General features: G+C 34.0%; 1 protein-coding gene and 1 pseudogene across 1 annotated transcript in view; both read left to right on the forward strand.

Annotated features, from left to right (window-relative positions):
• HDX (highly divergent homeobox) overlaps window positions 1-27,281 on the forward strand; it is a 166,582-nt gene that overhangs the window by 14,998 nt on the left and 124,303 nt on the right. Inside the window, exons 2-3 of the mRNA XM_049872844.1 lie at window positions 15,609-15,755; window positions 21,567-22,682. Coding sequence (XP_049728801.1) covers window positions 15,609-15,755; window positions 21,567-22,682 — 1,263 coding nt within the window. The remainder of the gene's footprint in view (window positions 1-15,608; window positions 15,756-21,566; window positions 22,683-27,281) is intronic.
• Window positions 11,022-11,689, forward strand: LOC126068734 (AN1-type zinc finger protein 6-like; annotated as a pseudogene).

Here is a 27,281-nt window from a genome sequence, read left to right on the forward strand (position 1 = left end):
CATCCTTCTACAAGTAACCTACTTTAAATACACAGACACAGGTAAGTAAAGATAAACGAATGAAAACATACACTGTGGAACACTAATCAAAAGAAAGCTAAACTATATTAGTATCAGATAAAGAATATTTCAGGGAAAGAAATTCTATCAAGAATAAAAGAGAAGGTCAATCATATTGATAAAGGGATAAATTCATTAATATAAAATAAAAATCCTGAATATTTATGTACCTAATAACAGAGTTTCAAAATGTATGAAACAAAGACTGATAAAACAGAAAAGAGAAACAGATAAATCCACAATTATATTTAGAGGTTTTAACATCTTCTCTTAGTAATAGCTAAGACAAGTAGACAGAAAATTAATAACTGTGTAAGATTTGAACACTATCAACCAACTTGACCTAATTAACATTTGTAGTCCACTTCATCCAACAACTGCTGAATACCCATTCTTCTCAAGTGCACAAGGAGAAATGACCAAGATCCACCATATTCTAGGCTATAAAACAAACCTTATCAAAAGCTTAAGAAAAATCATTAGAGGGATGTTCTCTGACTGTAATGAAATTAAACTAGCAATCAATCACAGAGCTATATCTGGGGAATCCCCAAATATTTAGAAACTGAACAACACACTTGTAGTAACTAATGTGTTAAAGAAGAAACCAAAAGGTAAATTAGAAAGTGCTTTGAAGCAATTAAAATAAAAACACAACATATCAAAATATGTGAAATGCAGTTAAGTCAGTGTGTACAGGGTAATTTAGAGCATTAAACATTTATATTAGAAAACACAAAAGCTTGAAAATCAATGACCTGAGCTTTACCTTAAGAAATTATAAGTAGAAGAGCAAATCAAGCTCAAAAAAAGCAAAAGAAAGGAAATAATAAAGAGAAGAGCAGAAATAAATGAAATAGAAAGCAAAATCAGTAGAAAAATACAATAAAACCAAAAGCTGGACCTTCAATAAAAAGACTGTAAAGCAAAAAAAAAAAGAGAGAGAGAAGGTCCAAATTACCAATATCAGGAATGAAAGAGGGTGTATCACTGTATATCAAACAGACATTAAAAAGTTTGTTTAAAAAAACAAACCCATTGCCATCAAGTTGATTCGGACTGATAGCCACCCTACAGGACACAGTAGAACTGCCCCATAAGGTTTCCAAGGAACAGATGGTGGATTTGAACTGTCAACCTTTTGGTTAGCAGCCGATCTTTTAACCACTGCACCACCATGGCTCTATAAAAAGTATGGTTAGGGACTGTTAATAACTTTATGCTTAGAGACTCAACAACTTAGAGAAAATGAAGAAATTCTTTGAAGACAGAAACTACCAAAGCTGATTCAAGGAGAAATACAATTAACTGAACACCCTATAACTATTAAAGAAATTAAATTTGTAATTAAAAATCTTCCCTGTTGGAAGATTTATCCAGGCCCAATGGCTTAACAGTGAATTCTACAAAACACTTCAGAAAGAAATAATACCAAATCTACACAAACTCTTTAAAGAAATAGAAGAGGAAGCAGCACTTCACAACTTATCTGAGCTCTTACTATGTCCCAGACATTGTTTTAGAAGGTGGAAAATAAAAAGAAATTTTGTTTCCTATATCTTCCAGGAGCTTATAGCATAGTGAGATGAAGCTAAGGAAATCCTTCTCCCTCTGCCATATCCTCAGTTCTGCCAAACTGGTAAAGACAGCAAAGTAGATTATCTCACATTGTACAGATAGCTGAATGCAAAACCCTTCCTTTGTACAAATCAGCAGTGGTGAACATGACCTGTTAACTTCCCTTTGTCTATCATTGGGACACGGAAATTGATAGAATGACCTAGAAGTGAACTAAAATTCATTCAGTCCAAGAGCCATAAGACGCTACAAAAACTTCATTCTTCTCTCAATCTCAGCCCCACTCCATCTGTGTTAAGAATAATTTAATATGTCATCTAATGTTTTTGTTTGCCTTATTTATTCAATATTAAACAAAAAGAGTTTGTAGCTGTTCAACTTATTAAACAACTAGTGCCATAAGTTATAGTTCATAAAAACCACACTCTCTTCCACTACTGCATAGTGTGCACAATGAAGTAGCCATTTTAACTCACTATAGGCCTTCACTACAGGAGCACAATAGTAATCCCTTACTTATATGGAATTCCTCCAACAAACTCAGAAAAGTGTCACCAAGTCTACAAGTTAAGATCCAAACAATATAGTCAAGGAGGAGCCCCTCAGGATTTTCTTAAACGTTTTTTGCCTTTTACTAGATTGTTTTTAGTTGCCATTGAACTGGTTCTGACTCGTGGCAACCTCATGTGTGCCAAGCAGAAAGAGCTGCTCCATAGGGTTTTCAAGGCTGTGACCTTTTGGAAGCAGATTGCCAGGCCTTACATCTGAGACACCTCTGGGTGGGCTTGAACCACCAATATTCCGGCTGGTGCTTAGAAGAAACAATTAAAAACAACATCATTCAGCAAATTAGAAGAGTGAGAGGAAATTGCTAAAGGCAAGCCCATTGACAGCAAACAGGGTGAGTGAGAGACAAACTATAAAAAGAAGATGCAATAGGCTAAAAAATATTTTAATGAAAAGGCAAACATGTCTAAGCAATTATTAGAGCATTATTTAATAAATCATGTTTATAATGAAGATTCAGTCTCATGAAAGACAGTTTAATTGATTTTCATAGTCTATTTACAAGTCGGAAGAGTGCATATTGTATTTCGAAAATACTTCCATCTAAAATAGCTAAGACCTGTGAAAACTAAAGTTTTATTGCTTGAAATGATATATACTTTAGCTTTCCAAAATGACTAATTTCCCAAGACATCTTACAAATCAGAGTATAGTGGTAACTGGAGAACCTCAAATATCTTCACACCAAATTGTGCCTCATAACTAAACAGTATATAGTTACACAGGAAACATTCGTTGGCATGTCCAGGAAAATAAAAATACAAAGTGAAAATGCCTGGAAATGTATATTACTAATATATGTGTGTGTGTATATATATGGATATTCATATATATATATCTTCAAAATGTTTTCTGAACTTTAACTTATTCAGAAATGTAGTTATTCATATTTTCATTTTTATGAGCTTGTGAGGCAAACAGAAAACTAGTTGTATAATTTTTTTTAGATTTTCAACTAGTAATATTAGCCCAATAAGTGTTGCTGTTTAGTAAGGGTTAAATAAATATAGGTTTAATTTGACTTGGAATAAAGTTCCTTAGAGTTTTGTATGACCTAAGTTTTAAAAACACAATATTAGACTTCTAGTTCTGACCAAGATGGAATAAGCCCACTACAGTCTATCACTCCTGCTAATTACAGCTAAAATCTCTGGATGTAATTTAGAGAGAAACTATCTGAGGGCTCTAAAAAGTAAACAAAAGGAATAGATTGGAAAAGGGAGCCATAATTTGCAAAAGTGACCAGTAAATGGGTGAGTTTCCCATTATTTTCCTCCTTTATCTCAAGATTTGACCCAAAATAGGTCCCAGTCATCACACTACTTCTACTCTGCAGTAGTGCAATGCTGGCTAAAATCTACAATAGCAACCTGTGGTCCCAACAGTGTGGGCAGAAATCTCATTTTTCTGGCTTTGCCTCAAGGGTGGCTTCAGTTGCAGAATTTTGCTGCAACAGCCGTGGAGCAACCATGTAGACCTCTAAAAGAAAATCCATTTTTCTGACCAGAGACCCAGGAAAAGTGATCCCTGAGGGCTGTCAAGTGCGTGGAGTTGGAAAAAAAAAAGAACCTTTTAATACTGTGTATGAACCTTCACAAGGTTCAAGCTCACCCTTGAGCTTCTTGTGCATGAGACAGGCATAAAGCAACAAAACAAAGGATTTAAAAACTGAACTGACACTGAAACCACGACCTAAGTGGTACATGTGTGGGGATAGACCCAAAGCAGCATAGCACTTTTCAAACTGAACTGCCCTGCCCACAGAAGGCAAAAAACTACTTGCAGCTTGAACCTGACACCACTGATTGCCTGCTAATCCTTCTGTCCAAATCAACATTCTCCAGAGGATTTTAACAACATTAATATTCAAAAGATCCAAGATACAATCTAAACTTCCTCAACAACGGGTTCCAACCTCACTATGACCCAGATATTGGACTTATCAGGAAAGATGCTAATGTAGCTATTATAACTATGCTCCATTGGATGAAAATAAACACCCTAGAAAAGAATAGAATGATAGAAGCTCTTAGCAGAGTTATAGAAACTACAAAATAGCACCAAATGAAAATTTTAGAACTGAAAAACTCATCTGAAATATTTAAAAGTCATCATATGAACTCAATAGAAGAATGATGATGACAGTGCAAAGAGTCAGTGAACTGGATGATAAATGAGTAGAAATCATTCATTCTGAGAAGCACAGAAAAAAAAAAGATGGAAAAATGCACACAGAGCCTCAGAACTTGTGGGATGATATAAAAAGTTTTAATATTCACTTCTTTTAAGTCCCTGAAGGACAGGAGAAAGATTGGCACAGAAAAAGAATTTTTTTGAAGAAATAATGGTCAAAAAAACTTCCCAAATTTGGTGAAAGACAGAAATTTACAGATTTGAGAAGATCAAGGAGCCTGAAACAAGAAAAACTCAAAGGAAATTATGCCTAGACACATCATAATCAAGCTTCTAATAACCAAAGTTAAAGAAAAAAAGTTGAAAACAGCTGTAGTAAACAAAAACAAACAAACAAAAAAAAATTTATACATAGGGAAACGAGGATTTGAATGACCACAGGATTCCCATGGGAAATCATGGAGACCAAAAACAGTGAGGAAACATCTTTAAAGTGCTGAAAGAAAAGAGTTGTCAACCCAGAATCCCATAGGCAACAAAAATATATATCAGGAATAATGATGAAATAAAGGCATTTCCAGATTAAAGAAAACTAAGAGTTTTTTTTTTTTTTTTTTTTTTTTTGTGCCAGCAGACCTGCTCTAAAATAAATGCTGAAGAAAATTCTTCAGGCTGAAGGTAAATGATACCTGAGAGAAATTTGGAACTTCAGGAATGAAGGAAATGCAACACAAATGGTAAATATGTGGATGTATGTGAAATAATATTTTTCTCCTCTGGAGTTCCTTAAAATATTTACAACAATTGAAAGCAAAAAATTACAGCATTGGTGGGGTTTTCAATGTATGTAGATGAAAACTATTACATAAAAGGGAGAGAGTAAAGGGTCTTATATGGTTGTAAGGCTTCTATTTTTTAACTGAAGTTGCAAAGTATTTATTCCATGTAGAAAAGGAAATGTTGATTACGTATAAATTAATTCCTAAAGCAACCACTTAAAAAAATGCAAAGAGATGTAGCCAGGAGAGAACACATCCTGGGCCATAAAACCAACTTTAATAAATTTAACAGAATTGAAATTGTATGTTCTCTAATAATAATGAAACTAAACTAGAAATCAATAACATAAATATATCTGGAAAATCCTCAAATATTTGGAAATTAAAAACAAAAAAGGGAAATTACAAAATTTTTTAACTGAATAAAAATTTAAATACAACATATGAAAATTTGGAGAATGCAGCCAAACTAATAAAAAAAAGGAAATTTATAGTATTAAATGCTTATATTTTTAAAAAGGGGGTGGCTCAAATCAACAATCAGAAATTCCATCTTAAACTAGTAAAAGAAGGACAAATTGAATCCAAAGAAAGCAGAATGAAGGGGATAATACAGATATGAGCAAAACTTATTGAAAGTGAATATTAAAACAATAGACAAAAATCGGTGAAACCAAAAGCTGTTTCTTTCAGAAGATCGATAAAAGTCTTACACTTATTAGCAAACTGACCCAGAAAAATAAAGGAAGACACAAATCATCAATATCAGTAATGAAGGAGGTACATCACCACTGACTCTACAGGCTTTGGAATAATAAGGTAATATTATGAGCAACTTTACACTCTTAAATTCAACAACTTAGATCAAGTGGACTAATTCCTTGAAAGATACAACTACCAAAATTTCTTCAAGAAAAAATAGATAATATTAATTTTAAAGAAATATTATTTGTAGTATAGGACTTCCAACAAAGAAATATTTAACTCCAGATGACTTCATTGGTGATTTCTAACAAAGATTTAAGGTAAACATAATAACAATTATAGGAAATCTCTTCCAGAAAATATAAGTGGAGGGAACACTTCCCAACGCTTCTATAAAGCCAGCATTATCCTAATACCAAAGCCAAAGACAGTAAAAGGAAAGAAAACTACAGTTCAGTATTTTTCACAAACATCGACACAAAAATATTCGACAAAATATTTACAAATAAAATCCAGCATTATATAAAGTTAATCATACATCCCAACCATGTGGGTTTTATTCCAGGAATTGAACACTGATCCAACATTTGAAAATCAATCAATGTAATTCACCATATTAAAATATTAAAGAAGAAAAACTATACTATCATCTCAATAGATGTAGGAAAAAACATTTGACAGAATTCAACATTCATTCATGCAAATAATAATAACTAAAAAAAAAACTCTTAAGTTTAATAGAAAAAGGGAACTTCTTTAACCTGGTAAACAGTTACTATGTAAAGCCTACAGCTAACGCAATAGTTAATGGTGAAAAGCTAAATGCTTAGACTGAGAAAAAAGCAAGTATATCCATTCTCTCAGCTCTTATTCAACATCATGCTTTTGGTCCTAAATAGTGCAATAATGCAAGATAAAGTAATAAAAAGCATACATATTGGAAAAGAAGAAACAAACATCTCTTTGTGAACAACACAATTGTCCATGTAGAAAATCCCAAGCAACCAACAAAAAAGCTCCTAGCTAGCCTAGCAAGGTCGCAGAATAAAATACACCAAAATGATATATATGTCTATATAATAGCAATGAACAGTCGGAAATCAAAATTTTATTTTAAAAAATACCTTTTACCAATTCAACTTTTTGCATGTGTACAACTTATTGACAGCAAACCTACCCTTGGTCAATGTGATTTTCTCATTACTGTAAACCAAAACTCAGGAGCCCATAAGAAATAAACCCTCTTTCTCCTTCCCTCTCAGCCCTGGTAATCACTAATAAACTTTGGTCTCTATACATTTGCCTGTTCTTGTCTTTTTATATAAGTGAAGTCATATAATATTCACCTTTTGTGATTGATTTATTTCACTCAGCATAATACCCTCCAGGTCCAACCATGTTGTAGCAAAACTTTATTTTTCTTTCTGACTGAGTAGTATTCCGTTGTATGTATTCACCACATTTTGTTTATCCATTCATCTATTTATGGGCATTTAGGTTGTTTTTACCTTTTGGCTAGTTCGTGAATAATGCTGCAATGAACATTGATTGGTGTGCATATGTCTTTTTGCGTGGCTGCTTTCAAGTCCCTTGGGTATATTCCTTGCAGTGGGATTGCTGAGTTGTATGGTAGTTCTATTCTTTGTTTTTGTTTTTTTTTTTGAGGAACCACTACACTCTTTTCCACAACTTAGGTACCCTTTTTTGTTCCCACCAGAAATGGACAAGAGTTCCAATTTCCCCATGTCCTCGCCAACATGTGTTATTTTTCTTTTTTTTCTGTTTTTTAACCTTAGCCATTCTAGTGGGAGTGAAATGATATCTCACTGTGGTGTTGATTTGCATCTCTCTTATAGCTAATGATGTTGAGTATCTTTTCATGTGTGTGGTAGCCATTCGAATGTCCTCTTTGGTGAAATGTCTATTCAAGTCCTTTGTTCATTTTTTGATTGGGTTGTCTTTTTGTTGCTAACTTGTCAAAGTTTCGTACTTTATTTTTGTTATTAGATTCTTGACAAATAATAATTTCTAAAGATATTCTCCCAGGCAGTAGCTTTTCTTTTTACATTTTGTTAAAGCCTTTAGACGTACAACCAAACACCTCATAGAATTTGGTTTCTTAGTTTGGAGGCTTAGGGTCCTGACTTCATGGGACATCCCAGTTAATTGGCCTAATATTGTGTTCAGTGCTTCTGTTATACCTCCTAATTTGTTGTATAGTGCCTAGGGTCTTAAAAGCTTGAAAACAGCCATCTGGGTACAACAATTGATCTCTATTTGCCTGGAGCAGCAGCATAAGAAGGAGAATCCAGAATAGGAGGAGGCAATGGAATGTGTGGCTAATTGCTTCTGTGAATAACTACCTCCTTAAGACCCAGAGCCCTGGTGGCACAGTGAGTAATAGCTTGGCTGCTAACCTAAAGGTCAGCGGTTCGAATCTACCAACCGCTCCTTGGAAACCTGGTGGGGCAGTTCTACTCTATCCTATAGGATTGTTATGAATCAGAATCGACAACAGCAACATGTTTAGTTTTTTTGGTTTCTTTGCCCTAAGACCAGAAGAAATGGATGGTGCCCAACTACAATTACTGAACAATATGATCAAAGGTTCTATAGAAGAATCCTGATCAAAAGGGAGGAAATGCACAACAGAATTTCAAATTCCCATGGAATCCAAACTTTCTGGAGCCCTGGAGGCTGGATGAACCTGCAAAACAACTGCCCTGAGATAATCTTTAAATGATAAACCTTAAACAAAAAATATTCCCTGAAGTGTTCTTAAAACCAAACTATAGTTTAGCTTAACTAGTGAAGAATGTTTTCCTTGAGCATTGTGCTCATTTAAGATCTATCTATATGGGATCGGATTGATAATAGCAACTCAAAAGATTACATAGCTACCTTAAGGGGCATTTATGTTAATGGGGAAGGAACAACTGGGAAATGGAGAGTGAGAATGGTTGCACAACTTGTAGAATGTAATCAATGTCACTGAATTATACATGTAGAAATTGTTGAATTGATGTATCTTTTGTATATATTCTCGACAACAAATAATAAAATAAACTATATTTAAAAAGTACCTTTTACCATAGTCTCCCAAACCTGGAAGTACATAGGTATAAATTTAACAAAATGAGTGCTGAATCTATATGCTGAAAACTACAAAACATTGATAAAAGAAATCAAATAAGACCTACTACTTGGAGAAATAGATCAAATTCATGAACCGTAATATGTTACAATACCAATTCTTCCCAAACTGATCTAGAGATTTAATGCAATCCTGACTATAATCCCAGAAAGATTTTTTTGTAAATATTGACAAACTGATTCCAAAGTTCATATGGAAATGCAAAAAATGTTGAATAGCAAAATTAACTTTTAAAGGCTATAACACAGTTGCACAGTTCACAATCCCTGATTCAAAACTTACTATAATGTTACAGTGATTTAGACATTGTGGTATTTGGTAAAAGGATAGGTCAATGGAACAGAAAAGGGTGTCCAGAATTAGACCCACCCATATATAGCCAACTGATTTTTGACAAAGGTGGAAAAGCAATTTAATAGGAAAAAAAATGATAATTTTTTTCCATTAATTAACAATTGTGTATATTCATGCCAAAAAAATCACTTTGACCCATGCTTCATGCCTTTTACAAAAATTAACTCAAAATGGATCATAGACCTAAATGTAAAATACAAAAGTATAAAACTCCTAGAAGAAAACAGGAGAAAAGTTTTGTGACCTTGGGTTAGGCAAAAGTTTCTTAGATACAACACTAAAAGCACAATCCATAAAAGGAAAAAAACAATGAAAAATTAGACCTCATCAGGATTTAGGTATTCTGTTCTGTAAAATAGACTTTTAATAAAATAAACAAGCCACACATTGAGAGAAAGCATTTTCAAATCATAAAAAAAAAAAAAAAATTGTATCCAGAATATATAAAGAATCCTCAAAATTTAATAATAAATAAACAACCCCATTTAAAAGTTGGCAAAATATTTGAACAGAGACATATACAAAGAAGATATAAGAATGGTAAATAAGACATGAAAAGATGTTCAATGCCATTATTCATTGGGGAAATACAAATTAAAACTACAATTATTCACCTGTTAAAAAAACATAGAATAAAAACCAAACCCCTTGCTGTCCACTCGATTCCTACTCATAGCGACCCTATAGGACAGAGTAGAACTGCCCCATAGGGTTTCCAAGGAGCAGCTGATGGATTCGAACTGCTGACCTTTTGGTTAGCAGCCAAGCTCTTAACCACTGTGGCACCAGAGCTCCATGCACTTATTAGAAGGAATAAACTTAACAAAAAAAACCCACAAAAACTGACAGTAACAAGTGCTGCCAAGGAAATGGAAGAAATAACATTTTCATACAGTGTTGATGGCAATGCAATATTGCCATCATGTTATATTTGAATTGTTGATGATTTTAATGGACTCATCTCATTTTGAAAACAGTTTAGCAGTTTCTTGTAAAGTTAAAAAAAACACTTAATATACCACTCCTAGGTATTTACTCAAGAGAAGTAAACACATATTTTCACACAGAAACCTGTACACAAATGTTCACAGCAGCGTTATTCATAATAGCCAAGAACATGGAAAAGCCAAATGCCCGTCGAGGGATGAACTGATAAACAAACTGTGGTAAACTCATACAGTGGAATACTACTCAGCAATAAAAAAGAACAAACTACTGATATGCACAACAACACAAAGAATCTCAAACGCGTAATGGCAAGTGAAGGAAGCTAGACTTCAGGAGGTTACGTGCTGTATGATATCATTTATACGACATTCTGGAAAAGTCAAAATTATAAGAACAGATAACAGATTAGTGGTTGCCAGAGCTAGAGTGGCTGGAGGGATTGATTACAAAGAGGCAGCATGCAGGAATTTTTTAAACAATGATTCTGTATTTTGATTGCGGTGGTGGTTTCATGACTATATACATGTGTCTTAATTATAAAGCCATACACCAAAAAGAGTGAATTTTACTGTATGCAAATTAAAAGGTAAATAATAACAATGGATAAAAAAGATAATGTTGAAACAGCTGACGGAGGGGCCGGCGGTGGTAGTAGGGCCAGAGTGAGCAGCGGTTCAGTGGCCTCACTGACTGTAACCAGCAGTGGAGGGCAGCACTTGAGGTGAAGAGAGCCATCGCCAGGTATGCAACAGAAGAACATCACTCAAGAAACTAATCACAGCCAAGTGCCTGTGCTTTGTTCCACTGGCTGAGGATTTTATGGAAATCCTTGTACAAATGGCATGCATTCGGTATGCTATAAGGGACATCTTCAAAGACAGAATAGTGGTAATGGTAGAAGAAGCCCATCTGAAACTTGTCAGTAGTTTGTCTGAATCTTTACAACTTCAGTGGACAGATGGCAGTGTCCCAGACGTTCAGTCATCTTTAGTCCCTAAGTCTTCATCTATGCAGCCAAGCCCTGTACCAAATTAGTCACTTTTATCAGAATATGTAGCTTCTTCTCAGGTGGACAGTGGATCTCTGAACAATGCAACACCTGAAACAGAAGACCTGCAAGGCCTCAAAGCAGCGAGCATTGTTCCTCTTGAATGTGATTTTCCATCTTCAGCACCAGATACCCCAGAACAACCATCTGAAGGGCAAGACAAGTCTCTTGGAAAACAAAAGAGGAATCACCATTTCATCTGCTGAAAGAAAGTGGGACTTACTGGGTTTGAATGCCAATGTGGAAATGTGTACATCGTTACTCGGATGTACACAATCGCTCTTAGAATTACAAAGCTGATGTTGCTGAGAAATCAGAAAAGAAAATCCAGTAGTTGTTGGTGAAAAGATCCAGAAGATTTGAACTCCTAGTGGAATACAAAATCCTTTGACCATCTGCAAGCTAAAAATTGACTTGAGCTTTTCTCCCCAGTCATTTGGAATGCAGAGCAATGTATCTTGCATAGACCTTTTAATTATGCATGTCATCCAAAGAACAATTTTTTTGTGTTTTAAAAATTATTCTGAACATTTATTTCCATTGCCGTTTCTGTGGTGAAAAGATTTAAGTAAACGTTATAAATATTATCCTTTTAAGACCATTTTAATTTTAGTTGAGTGCAAAGGACTTTTTCTAACAAACTTGGAGAAATTTTGGAGAACTGTGATTTTTCCAGCATTAACCATGCGTGCGTTAATTTTTAATGCAATAATCTAGCAGTTTATTTTCTCATTGCTTATGCATATATACCTTTTCTCTGCAGCACAATTTCTCTTTTGATAATGCCCCTTAAGACACTAGTTATTAGTAATTGAATGCATTTTAATCGACAAAGGTTAAACACATGTTACCATACAGTTTCTTTGCACCCAATATTTATGTCTGAAAGATTTGTCACGGGAGAATGTGTGCTGATGAGGTTCTAAGTTTATGTGGTTTAAAATTTTTTTTGAGTGAGGTAAGGAAAAAAATGTATGCATTTCATTGCTTACTGCAGGTTTCTTTCAGAATAAGTTCATCGGTCTATGTGTATACAGTATGAAGAATGATCTGAAGTAATTGGACTGTATTTCTATTTATCCACCAGTCTTTGATTACATAAAAAGGAAAAGTAGAAAAAAGAACAAGGTTAATATAGACTTGTTGGCCAAGATAAAAATATTCAAGGCATTATATTATTCTAGGCTCAATTCTTTGTTGATAAACAAAACATCAATTGTTTACCCCAAATTCAGATTTTAATATTAGAAAGAACACGTTATATTTGAATTGTTGATTATTTTAATGGATTCATCTCATTTTCAAGAATGAGTGCTTATGAGTAAATATATATTGGGTTCTTTTCAAATGATTTAGCCAGTTAAGGCATGATTAGAGCATTAAGTTGGTTTTACATATGGCATTAAATATATAAGAACAATGTTATATAGGAATTTATCTGAAAGATTTCTATGTGAAAATGTGATATGCCTTAGCTTTCTGGAACCCTTAAGGAAGGAGTCATTCCTAGAAACTGTATTCTTCCCTTTACTTTAAAAGCAAAAAAATTAAAATATTTTACTCATTGCTCTGCCTGCTTAAATAGAACACACTGTGTATAATTTACTCTTTTCTCAGTGGCTCATTAAAACACAGAATCCTAAAGCTTAGAAAGACCTTAGAAATCCCATACCTGAAGATGATAGATAAGATTAAAGGCCTAGTTGTATAAAAAATATAAATATGTTACAACTGCGACACGCTTTACAATTAAAAGAAATGAGTTTCATATATCCTAATTTATTTGTAACAACCCAGACTGATAGGCAGAACAAGTCACATAATCCAATATTATGTGGACTAGGGAATGATGCTCATAGAGCGTATGAGTAATGTCATCCCAATTTTTAGGGCTGGTATGATCTGAGTGGGTGGTACAGTGCAGAGTATGAGACTAGAAAACATTGGGATAAGGCGAAATTTTTTGTTATTCCAGTTTATAATCCCCCAATCCAGCCACCCTTCCCACCCCAATCCAGTGGACCTCAATTCCCATGAAGTCAATTTCCTTTCATTTTATCTTCCAAATAAGAACCTAATTTTAAAAATGAAGATTTTTAACTTACTTCCTCATTTTTAGGCGGTGATTAAGAACTTTGGCTGTGCAGTCTTTCCGTATCTTTCAAATGTGGGTGGAAATGATGACAAATTATCTTGCTCATATGCATTTATCGAGATTTTGTGGCAAATAATTAATCTCCTAAAATTTGAAAGAAAAATAGTAGATCCCTTGAGCAAAATGTTGTTACTGAATTTATGGGAAGAGCTGAAAAGGTCATAGCATTGCCTGATGACACAGTTGTGGACTCCAAAAATGTGTTTAGTATTCAGTCACCTATATTTGGCTGTTGGTATCAGTGGGGAGAAACCTGTTGTGCTTTGTGAGGTTTATATCATACATGGGGAAAAATAACAGTTACAGCCAGCCAATAGGAAGACATTCCTATATTATCAGGGGAGTTGTTGGCACAATTGGGGGTATCACCCACACCTCATACTCTAGGCTTATTGTGGTAGTTACAACCCTGGAGAGGAGGATCAGAGTCATTACTGCAATTGTGCATTAGTGAATTGACATTTACCACCCTCCTCAAAACCCATTCCAAAATATCTTCTAAATGCTCACCAGATAACAGAGAGGAGTATTTCAGGCGTTTTCGCTCCATCTTCTGGCTCCTCTCCTGATTGTGGCTGAACCATTAGGATATGGAACCTCAAATTGCTCTGAAAGCTGGAAGCCATGATATAAAGACTGCTTTGATGGCTGCTGTCCCAACCCGCTGGCCCAAAATCCTTGAAAGCTTGGTTGGGTTGCAAATAATGGGTTTATACTTCTCTATTTGGTGAATGAGAACTGCTTTAGAAAGTTAGTGGATTTTTTGGTTGTTTTTGTTTCTCAATGTTCCCTAGCGATACCTGAAAGGAAGAAACTCTATTCACATCTTTCTTATGCCCTCTCTCATTTCTGATTTTCTCTAACTGGATTTCTTACCATTAGATAGGAAGATAATTGTGTGGGCAAGAAAGAGTCAGGTGAACAAATTGCAGTAGATAGCTGTATGGCTTTTTAATTTCCTTATTAGACTACTTTATTGTTCAAAAAATTTAGAGAAAGGGAGGTAATTTATTTCCATTTCATTGTACTTATTTGTTTCCATATGCAGTATACTAGAAAGATTTCTGTTCAGTTTGGCTTGTAGTATTTTTGTTGTTGCTGTTTTTCTAGTTTTGAAGAGACACTTTCCCTGGGAAAGATTTTTTCCTGTCTACTTTTAGGAATAACAATTTCAGTATGATAGCTTTTAAACAAGAACTTAAAATTGCCTTAATTCGATTACAAGGGTTCTTTAAAAAATGTGCTACTAGAACTCATCTTTTGAGAGTTGAGCCTGCTTTTTATTTGTGAGATTCACAGAGTTATTTCCCCTTGGTATTAAATACCTTACCTATTGGCAGGTTGGATAAAGTGGCATATATATATTTCTCTACTTCTGTTGTCTAATTATGTCAATTTAATTAAAGGGTTTTGCATGGTTGGCTTTTAGTATAAAATAAATAGCACAATTAGTATATGATTTTAAATTTTGATTTATATGCTAATAGTTTATTAAAATAATTATTTTATTGCCTAAAGCAAAAACATTTTCACGGTCACAAAACCTTTGTTTATTTTTAAGCTTTAAAGGAGAGGTTTTGTTTTAATATATAAAAAGAACCCCTTCATCTCAGAAAGAGGAAAAATAAAAACACTCTTTTGTTCCAGAGTGCAGCTTCTGGCTGTAAGACATATGCCAGATGCCTTGCTTGACAAAGAACAGTGAGTGTCCCTATTGATAATTGACCACGTATGGCTACCACCATCCCCTGCTTTACTAGCCATAAATATTTATTTCAGTGAAAGAACCTTTTTTCCCACACATTGACGCTAACCAGATAAGGGCTTTCCTTTTTTTTTTTTTTCCTTTTCTTCTTTTTGCCTTTAAAGTTGGTGCTTTTTTCTGAACAAATTCAATAACTGTTTGTATAATGTATTTTTTTGTGTGTGTGTGAGAACCTCTCTCCCTTTAGCTCACAAATTACTGCCCATTAAAAAAAAAAAAAAAGCCCATCACTAGGGATTAATTCGCTTAAAGAAACCTTGCAGCCTGGAAGCACTGAAATTGTATTGAAAATTGAAAGCATGTGAATTCTACACATACCCAATATTTATTCCAATTTTCAGAGTATCTTCTTTTATTTTTAGATGAATCTACGTTCTGTTTTTACTGTAGAGCAACAAAGGATTTTACAGCGTTATTATGAAAATGGAATGACAAATCAAAGTAAAAATTGCTTTCAGCTCATATTACAGTGTGCACAAGAGACTAAGCTGGACTTCAGTGTAGTCAGGGTAAGTATTGAGGTCTTCCACTCTCAAATTTATAGCATTTTATTGCAAGTGATATTGCTTAATATAAGAAAAAATATTCAGGATATAAAGTCACTTACTTTATAAACAACTTCATTTCCCTGGCATAACAATACTAATTAAAAAAAATAGAACTAATATTTTAGTGTGTATTTACTTGCTTCTAGAAATTTCTTTATAACCCTAAGACCTTTGCAATCTTAGGTTTTTTTTTTTTTTTAAGCCCCAGTCTTTTGAGCTAAATGATAACAGTAAAATAGGCATTTACTGAGGACCTATTATATATATTTTTTATTATATGCCTAGCATATTTTCTTGTTGTACTTTAATTTCTCATTAAGCACTTATGACTTCAGCATTTTTATCTTTTTAGGAAAGCATAGCCTTTTTTTTTAATACCTCATCTTCCTTCTAAGTAAAATTCATGCATTTTAGTGGGTTATCAAGTAAGGCACAAGAAATCCAAAGAGGGAAAATTTTCCTTTATCCCAACCCCAGTCATTCAGCTACAAAAATCAGAGCTGCTACCCATTCATGAAAGGCAATGAGAAGGTGATAGAAAGAAGGCAAGAGATAAATCTAACAGGACTAGGCTTGGATTTTATTGGATACATAGGTCCTTTCATGTTTTTTTCATGTTTGAGCATGCTACAAATTCTCCTGGTGTGAAACCATAGTGATTCAAAGATTAGCAGCTTTCCCATCCTTGGCATTTATTAGGCTTATTTGGGAAAGAAATAGGACGTCTGTTTTTAAGTTTATTTTTCTGTTGGACGTTCCTTCGAAGACTCTAAAGATAAAAATCTCTTGATAAGCAGGATTCTTTGGAGAATGAACTTCTTAATGACTTAAGGATATATATTCACCTTCAAATAGGGTCTTAGGTCACCAAGTTTAGGGCAAAAATATCCAGAATGTCTGTTTCTTTTTTGCTCAATTCAGCCATCATACTCAGAAATGTTTCCTACTGATAGTTCAAAATGCCCTATTTGAAATACCTTTGCTAAATCTCACACAAAAATGTTTAATGCCTTAGAAAAAGTAATGTCAAAATATATATTTCAAGGTGATGAGATTGCATTTTTTAAGTACAAGCTTGTTTTGATTTTTTTCACTTGCAATAATTTCCTTCTATCATACCATTAGTTTTAAGTGAAAAGCCTTCTCAGCCAGCTGTATTGTAGACAGTTATCTTTTGTATTTCCAATTTGTTATAGCATTTTTACTCCAATTACTTGTTTGTGTTTGAATACTGAGGGTGTTGAAATACAGAGACTTCTACTTATGCTCCAAACGGTGTGAAATCTAGAATAAGCAATGGGAATGAAGGAAATAAATTCTTGTAATATAAGACTATAAATAAAATGTTAGGTAAATTATAAGCAATTGTGTAAAACAGATTCATTCCTTCCATTCCAGGAGAGTCTAAATTGTACAGAAATTCCGTCCTCCTATTAATCTAAACTCTGGAAACCCTGGTGGTTTAGTAGTTAAGAGCTACAGCTGCTAACCAGAAGGTCGACAGTTCGAATCCACCAGGCGCTCCTTGGAAACCGTATGGGGCAGTTCTACTCTGTCCTATAGGGTCACTAGGAGTTGGAATCGACTGGACAGCAATGGGTTTTTATGGGGTTTAATCTAAACTCCAGCACAATCTTGTAGCTTTTCCAGTCAGAGAAAGGAGTTGTTTATAATCTCATCACTTTGCAATCGCCCCTCCCATACTTTCATAGATACATATGTTCTACTTGAAAGAGGCCTTTCTTTATTATTTTAAATATAAATATCCATTGCGTTTTTTTCTTAAAAGAACTCAAATCTCAGTGTACTAAGAATTTGATCCCAAAGTTAAGAGAGCTTTAAAGGGTTAAAACATCCAAGCATGAATAAATATAGGGGGTAAAGGAGCAAAACAGGAAAGAAGGAGCTATAGAAAAGGAAAAGAGGTTTCCCAGAAACCCAGTGCCATCGTCGATAGAGACATTGAATTTCTAAGATAGAGCTGAAAAAGAATTTTATGGTCACCGAGGACTGGTGATCCAAATGTCTTTCCTTTCATTTTTTTCCTAAGTAGTATTGCCTTGTTTGGTCTTAACCCCAAATTCTCATCACATCAATTTTGTTTGACCCAATTTTCCCTCTCCCCAATGAGGCATTTGTAATGAGAATAATTTACATCTGATAAGCATTGGTAAATTTTGGGTTCTGCAACTGAACAACTTTTAGTAAAAATTTATTCTGTTATTGTGAACCCTTGACAATTTTCTTTGTTTTCAAGATTTTAAATGGAAATATTTCTTAAACATATACTTTCCTACTTTTCTTCAACAGAGAATATTGAAAATATTTGAAACTTTACTTTTTGACTCAGAGTTTTTATTATTGACATAAATTATTGTATTGTGCTATAATGTAACAATGCTCAGTTTGGTAGAGTATATGGGCTTATTTTCCTATTTACTAAAGAATCTCAGACTGCTATTTAACAACTTCTCACATCTGTTTTGTTATGCATTTCCTTTCTAGTAACTTGTCCTAAAAAAAGCAGTCACTTTTTTTATTGTTGTTTCTATCAGGGTGCCTGCCTACAGCAACCTCTATCTCACCTCTACCTCAAATGCCCCTTCTATTTTGTTGTTTCTAATCTGTCATAAATTTGGAAACCAGATTTATTAAAATTATGCACAAAATCAATTAATCATATACACAATAAGAAAAAGTGAGTTTTAAGATCAAGGATCATCTTACTAGTAAACTGCATGAATCTTGTGACATCTATGTTGGCTGTGTTCTGGATAAGTGAAGTAGATAGCTGAGTTTCATATTCATATGCATTTGATATTTATTCTACTACATTTTAATTTTTGATGGGTAAACAAAACCCATTGCTGTCAATTCGATTCCAACTTATAGTGACCCTATAGGACAGAGTAGAACTGCCTCATAGTTTCCAAGGAGAGCCTTGTAGATTCGAACTGCCAACCTTTTGGTTAGCAGTCGTAGCACTTAACCACTATACCACCAGGGTTTCCTTTTGGTGGGTACATAATATAAATATCTAGTAACCTAGTGTTGAATAAGCCATAAACTTGTAATGCACTCAGATTAACTCTTAATCTTCCCAAGTTAAGGTAAATATTGTGTGAGGAGAGCATGGTAGGTTGTTCATTTGTTTGTTTTAGAAATATGGCTTAAAGTGGCCATCTAGGTGTAGTAGTTCTTGTGTTCAAATATTACCAGTTAAGTATGCTTTCCCATTAAAAGCTTTTTTTAATATAATGATTATATTTGTTGGAAAATTATGAACAAATTCGTCATGCTTGCCATATGCACTTTTCTTACATGAAAACTTATTTTGAATATTTGTAAAATTCTCCTTTTTGGACAATAGAATGAAATTTTATTTATCCAAAAGCATTTATTTTTAAATGTTTCTCAAGTATATACTTTAAAGTCTTTTAGTTTTTCTTCCTTGCCTCCTTTCCCTGTGACATTTATATTCATACGTCCCTCAGCTACTTCTCACTTCTGCTGTTTATTGAAAGTAAATCAGAGTGAGTTTTAAATTCCCACAACCCTATGCGAATCAACATGAAGCATCTTCGTTTTGGGAATTTTTTTTTTTCCATGGGAGAAATACTAACTATAAAAGAAAGTGGCCAACAGGGGTGACCATTTCAGGAGCTTCTCACCACTACTTGCGCTGTAGTGGAAGGAGAATGTGCTTTGAGGTCAGATAGACCTGACTGAATCCTTGCTCTGCCACTTGCTGGCAGGATAACCTTCCACAAGCTACTTAATCTTCTGAACCTCAGTGTCTTCATTTATATAATTAGGAAAATAGCACTGACCAAAGAAGCTAGTATATATCAAAAACCAAAAAAACAAACTTACTGCCGTCGAGTCAATTCCGACTCTTAGCGACCCTATAGGACAGAGTAGAACTGCCGTATAGAGTTTCCAAGGAGCACCTGGCAGATCCGAACTGCCGACCGCTTGATTAGCAGCCATAGCACTTAACCACTAGGCCACCAGGGTTTCCACTAGTATATATAAAGAACACATAATAGGTATTCAATGCATGTTAGCTTTTATTTATACTATCGCAGCATCTTTAATTTTGTGTATAGTATAAATAAACATTTAAAATTGGATAATTTTTGTGTTCTTCGAAAACACACCACACAAAAGTTAACCAAATACACCTTGCACATGTTTGTTTAAGACTAGTTCATTTAATTTTTTGTTTGTGTTTTTATGTTAATATATTAGTGTGTTTTGGTAGTTTATGATATGGCATGCATTTTGGAATAATTACCACATTTTTTACACAAATAACACCTTCTACATTTTTTTTACCAACCATTCCCCCCACCTATGAGGTATTTTCATAAGCACATTATGCTAATTTTTTACAGCAAATACATCGTGGAAATACATTGTGGGGGAGGTCGCAGTTGGTAAATATAGAAGGTGCATGTTATTTGTGTAAAAATACCGTAAAAAGTTTGATAATCATATTATGTAATCTAATATGGTCTCTTGCCTATTTCAAGAAGAACCATGATTCAGCATAATAATACTAATATAACCAAGCCAAAACCAAACCCAGTGCCGTCGAGTCAATTCTGACTCATAGTGACCCTAATATAATTATAATAAATTACTTGTATAAAAAAATTACAAATTTTTAAATCAAATCCCAAATGCCAAACACTGGTATTATTTTTACTGGTAACAGTTTTTCTGTTTATAAAAGTAATATATATTCACTATATACAATGTGGTAAGTAGTGAAAAGTGTAAAGAGGAAAATACTGTTAAATTAATGATTAGCTGAGGAAAATATTTGAAACGTGTGGTAACTTGTTACTGTCTTTAGTAGGAAAATTGCTCATACAAATCAATTCTAAAACACAAACATGCCAATGTAAAAGTGGATAAAGTTAACAAATAGGCAATTCTATCAAAGTCATATTGTAGTCATAAACAAAACATAATAAAAACAGCAATTATATACCACTTATTAAAAAGACTAGTAAAAACTACACAAAAAGATAATGCAAAGTGTTGGTGAGGGTGTGAGGAAATCAGAACCCTCATACACTGAAGGGCAGTTTGAAAATATGTTTTCAAAAGACCAACAATTTGTCTTCTAAAATTGCATTATAATGCACCAACAGCACAAGGCTGCAAATACAAAGATGTGTAGTGCAGTGTGATTTTTAATAATGAATTCTAAATATCTAGCAGTATAAAATTAACCAAGTTATGGTATAGCCGTACAACAAAAGTCATTAAACATGAAGATCGAGATGTATGTTTGTTTAACAATACTATGAGCATTTTCCAATGTCATTGAATGTTTGATCTTTAGTAGGCTCCCTGTTTTTCACTATTACAAATAATTATCTGATGAACATCCCTGAACATCAACTCTGTCTACAAATTTGATTATTTTTTAGGATAGAGTCCCAGAAGTGGGCTTACTAGGTCAAAGAATATAAACATTTCAGGGTTCTCGATAAATATTGATTGACTGGATTTTGAGGAGGAGCATAACAATAATAGACTCTGTTTGCAAAGCCCCTAGCTGTTTATTAAGTGTGAGACTATACACACTAGGACCCTTGATCATCTTTGACCTTATATTTTAGTTAGTTTTTCTTTTTCCTTTTTATAGGTCTTGTTACTATGACAAATAAGAATATAATTTATTACTAATACAATCGTTTTTCTTGGTTCATTGCTAAGATTATTTTTTCATAATATCATTTTTTTTTGTGCTTCCAGACGTGGGTTGGCAATAAGAGAAGAAAAATGAGTAGTAAGAATTCTGAATCAGGAGCAGCAACACCAGGAGCTGTTTCCGGTACCTCTTTGGCAGTTCCAGATGTTACAGTCAGAAATGTGGTTAATATTGCTCGACCCTCAAGCCAACAGTCTTCTTGGACATCTGGCAATAATGATGTCATTGTAACTGGTATATACAGTCCAGCCAGTTCATCAAGTAGGCAAGGGACAACCAAACATACAAATACACAAATTACAGAAGCACATAAAATCCCTATTCAGAAAACCACCAGTAAAAATGATACTGAGTTTCAGTTGCACATTCCTGTTCAAAGACAAGTAGCACACTGTAAAAATGCCTCCCTGCTCCTAGGAGAAAAAACAATTATTTTGTCAAGACAGACAAGTGTGCTAAATTCTGGAAACTCAGTGTACAGTCCCACGAAGAAAAACTATGGAAGCTCTTCAGTACAAACTTCTGAAATGATGGTACCCCAAAAGCCATCTGTGTGCCACCGTCCTTGTAAAATTGAACCAATTGGGATTCAAAGATCATATAAGCCTGAACACAGTGGTCTGACTTCACACAACTCATACGGGCAAAAGTCAGCTATTAAAGACCCTTACTGTAGGACACAAAACTTAGAAATCCGTGAAGTATTTTCACTGGCAGTTAGTGATTACCCTCAGAGAATTCTGGGAGGAAATACCCCACAGAAGCCTAGCTCAGCAGAAGGAACTTGTTTGTCCATTGCAATGGAGACTGGAAATGCTGATGATGAGTATGCCAGAGAGGAAGAGTTGGCATCAATGGGAGCACAGATACCAAGTTACTCAAGGTTTTATGAAAGTGGCAGTTCCCTTCGAGTTGAGAACCAAAGTACAACTTTGCCTGGACCAGGAAGAAATATGTCAAATTCACAAATGGTGAATATTAGAGACTTGTCAGACAATGTACTGTATCAAAACAGAGACTACCACTTGGCACAACAGACCTCATTACATACAGCATCTAGTACAATGTACACTAACGCAAATCTATCACGGAGTAATTTTTCCCCACATTTTGCATCATCAAACCAATTGAGGTTATCACAAAACCAAAACAATTACCAGGTAATGTGCACGTTTATTTTATAAAGTTTTTTTAAAAAAATAATGTTTGGTTTAAAAAGCTGTGTTGTATTCAGTCAGACTTGGAATCTAGGTCATTTAACTCATATTTTGTAGTAATCTGTGATTTTTGCTTCAAAGTGATGGTTTGGGGTCAACTCTTTGGAGAACCTTGTGCTTTCTTGTCTTGTTTTAAAATGATTTTTTTTTCCCACTGAATATAGTCATTTTTATAACACGGCAGCTTTCCTCTGACTTTTAAAATTATTTTGTTCAGGAAGTGGTAGCCTTATGGGAAGCAGGACATTTCCCGTCATTAAAATAGGATTGAACTGACTAGGCTTATTCTCTTGAACATAGATTATTCCTGTAATGGTTTTTCTTGCAGTTTTGGGGAGATGCCAATAGATGAGTGGTGCCTTCCCTGAGTACATAGCCAAGCAAGTCAATCATTTCTCTAGTGTCTGAGGACTGAGATATCAGTGCCTGCGATAACTCAGCCAACTGCTTCTTCTAAAAATAAATGCTTTATTAAAACATTAGGCGGAACATTAATGAAATGTTTATAGGGAACCAATTTTAGACATAGCCAAAAAATAGGTGTTATTTCTTTACTGTTTCACATATTCAATTGTTTAGATATGCCTCAAATAATCTCTTTAACAGTTATAAGCCTGCTTCAGAACATCTTTTAAGACCATAGATCTTCCTACAATACTGCCTCTGAAAAATTTACTCCATATAATTTGAATAGCAGGACATGGATGTTTGCCACACTTCCTTGGTACTGGCTAGACCTTTTTAATCTGTTCAACCACAGTACTTTAAGATGCTACCAGGATGTTCTCAGCCAATTTAAGGAACCAACTTCTCTTAACTCTATCTTATAGCTACCTGCTTTAAAATGAAAAATAAAAACTCAAGCAATAATGTAGTGTAGGAAGTATCCGTCTGACCCCTACCTCTAGCAGAAAAGGCGCTTGATCTTCATCATTAATGGTCACTGCTTATTGAGAAACCACTTATTCTCCTGTGTTTGCTCCCTCATAAAGCATGTTAAAATAATATTGAATCATACTATGAAGGTCCTCCCAAACTCCCTTTCATTCACCTATTTTGTATTTCTTTACCCCTTCAGTGTTCTTAATAATGGTAATAACAATAAGATTTGCCATTTTTTGAGGGCCTACCATGTGCCAGACCCCCTTAGGCATTTTATATGCCTGATCTTATTTAATCTTAGTGATGATCTGGATTGATAGGCATTTTATCCCTATTTTAATTACTTGCCCGGAATCAAACAACTAGTAAATGACAGAACCAGGATTTCAACTCAAGGAACTCTCATTCATCATTTTTGTTTTGTTTTGTTTTTTCCTGTTTCACCATACAACCTATTTCAGCTGTATTAAAATATTGGTAGATCAGAAAGTAAAGAGTTTAATTTTTAATTTTTCTTAAGTCCACCACCCTCTTTAGGATAATTTAACCTTTTTTAGATTTACCTTTTTATAGGCTCTCTCTTTTTTCTTACAGAACTTTTAAAGTAACTAAATTTGCATTTAAAAAAATAACCTTTTGAATTCAGTAAAGCTTTCTTATGGAAAGGCAACCTGACATAACAATTTAGAGCACTAGGCTCTTCTCTCTGTAATGTCAGGCATCTCCAAGCTGAGGTCCTATTCTTGGAGGACAGTCTATTCCAAGATCTCTCTAGGAGAAAGAACACAAATTGAAGAAATCCTAGAGGATGCTGTGAAACTGGAATCAGCTTTGTTTGGAGCTGAGTATATAATACCATATTAAGAGTTGAATTGGTAGTCAGGAAACTGGCATTAGGTGGCTACCATGATACTACATGCCAGTTCCATTTCAAAAACTGTCCACCCCCTTGGAGCCAGATTGTAACCACACTGGTCTCCAAAGTGCCATTCGCTTTTCATATTACCACTACATCAGAACACCTGTTTATCATAAGGGCACTGTGATGATTAAAGATTAATAATTAATGATCATCTGTGTGAAGATATTGGACTATTTTGGGAGACAAGTGTTATAAGCACAGGATTTATTGCTGCAGTTATTATTGTGGTTTGTTAATTAACTGCATTCCCATCTCTCATAGACTTCATAAGGACTTAGGAGTTAATAGAAGTAGGACACTTTGAACTGCCTTTAATAAGTACAAAGTATTCCCTTCCCTGAAAGTGCCTTGGTAGTTTCCTCCAATTTTCTTTAGAATTTGAGAACTTCAGTGCATTTTTAAAAATAAGCACGAAAGTTTATAGTTAAAAGAGCTTTAAAAGTCACAGCATCCTAAACACAGCAAATGACATTTTTACCTGAGGAAAATGAGTGACAGTATTATGGAATGAGCTGGACAAAATAACTCTCAGACATGTACTCAAATTTTAAAATGTGTAATAGTAATATGTGTTGAGTGGGTGGAATTAGCAGGGGTCTTTTTTAACAGCTTTATTGAAATATAGTTCAAATAACAGAATTCACTCATTAAAGTGAGTTTCTGTTTATGGTGATGGGAAATTTGACATCGATTAAGGATTTTTTTTTTTTAAGGGTAGTGATTGCACAACATGATTAATGTAGTTGATATCACTAAGTTGTACACCTGAAAATGTTGAATTGGGAATGGTTGTATGTGTGTGTATATACAACAATAAATAAAAAACAAGAAAAAATATATTAAAAAAATAGAATTCAGTGGTTTTTAATATATTCACAGAGTTGCTCAAACAACACCACAAACCTAATTTTAGAACATTTCATTACCTCAAAAGGAAACTGCATTCACCCCGACTAGGATGACTATTATCATGAAAATGGAAAACAAGTGTGGTGAGGATGTGGAGAAATTGGAACCCTGATCCATTGCTGGTGGGGTTATAAAATGGTGCAGCTGCTGTGGAAAACAGTTTGAGGGTTCCTCAAAAAGTGAAACATACAAGTGCCATATGACCAAGCAATTCTACTCCTAGGTATATACCTAAAATAATTGAAATCAAGAATGCAAACAGATACTTGTACAGCAATGTCCATTGCAACATTATTCATAATAGCCAAACGTGAAAAGAACCCAAAAGTCCATCAACAGTAGAATGGATAAAGAAAATACATATGTATGTATATAAAGTAGTATATACATACAATGGAATATTATTCAGCCATGAAAAGAAATGAAGTTCTGATACCTGCTGTGACATGAATGAATCCTGAAAATGCTATCCTGAATGAAATAAGTCATACACAAAAAGACAAATATTGGATGATGCCACTTATATGAAATATCCCACTTATATGTAATAGGCAAATGCATAGAGAGAAAAGTTTGTCAGTGTTTTATTAAGGGTGGGAGGGAGGAGAAAAGAGGGAGTTATTGCTTAAGGAGCACTAAGTCTCTGTTAAGAGTGATGAAAACATTTGGAAATAGTGGTGATGGCTGTACAAGACGGTCAATGTACTTAATATCACTGAACTGTACATGTTAAAAAGGTTGAAATGCTAAATGTTTCATTATATGTATTTTTTAGCCACAATAAAAAAAAGAATTATATCTCCAAAAAAAAAAAAAATTTTTTTTTTTTTTTTTTTTAGCATATTGCCCCCTAACCTCACACCAGGTAACCACTAACTTACTTTCTGTCCCTATAAATTTGCCTGTTTCGGATACTTCATACAAATGGAATCATACAATATGTGGCCTTTTGTGACTGGCTTCTTTCAATTAGCATAATATTCAAGGTTCATCTATCTTGTAGCAGGTATCAGTATTTTATTCCTTTGTATTTCTCTGTAAGATTCCATCGTATGGGTGTACTTCATTTTATTTGCGCATTCATCAGTTGATGGACATTTAGATTATTTCCACATTTTGGCTATTATGAATAATGCTGCAATGAATATTCATGTATAAGATTTTGTGTAGACATATGTTTTCAGTTGTTTTGGGTATATACCTAGGAATGGAAAAGCTGTCTCATAACTATGCTTAAATTTTTGAGGAACTGCCAGGTGTTTTCCAAAGTAGCTACACATTTTATATTTTCATCAACAATGCAGAAGGGTTCCAATTTCTCCACATTCTCTCCAAAATTTATTATCTTTTTTTATTATAACCTTCCCTGTGGCTAAAGATGTTGATCATCTTTTCATGTTATTGGTCATTTGCATAACTTCTTTGGAGAAATATGTATTCATATCGTTTGTCAATTTTTAATTAATTTTTTTACTTTTTTTTTATATTTTGAGTTGTGTTTGACTATTTATATATTCTGCATACATTCACTTTTCAGATATATGATTTGCAAATATTTCCTTCCATTCCATGTGTTGTCTTTTCATTTTCTTAATGATATTCTTGGTAACACAAGCATTTAATTTTAATGAAGTCCAATTTATCTTTTTTGTCTTTTGTCATTTGTGCTTTTGGTGGTGTATCTAAGAAACCATTGCCTAACCCAGTGTAATGAAGACTGACTCCTATAATTTCTTCTAAGAATTTTATAGTTTTATATATTACATTTATTTCATTCATTTTAAGGTAATTTTGTGTATGGTGTGAGGTAGAGGTCCAACTTCATTCTT

Source organism: Elephas maximus, chromosome X (genome assembly GCF_024166365.1).
Source record: "Elephas maximus indicus isolate mEleMax1 chromosome X, mEleMax1 primary haplotype, whole genome shotgun sequence".
Classification (NCBI taxonomy): Eukaryota; Metazoa; Chordata; class Mammalia; order Proboscidea; family Elephantidae; genus Elephas; species Elephas maximus.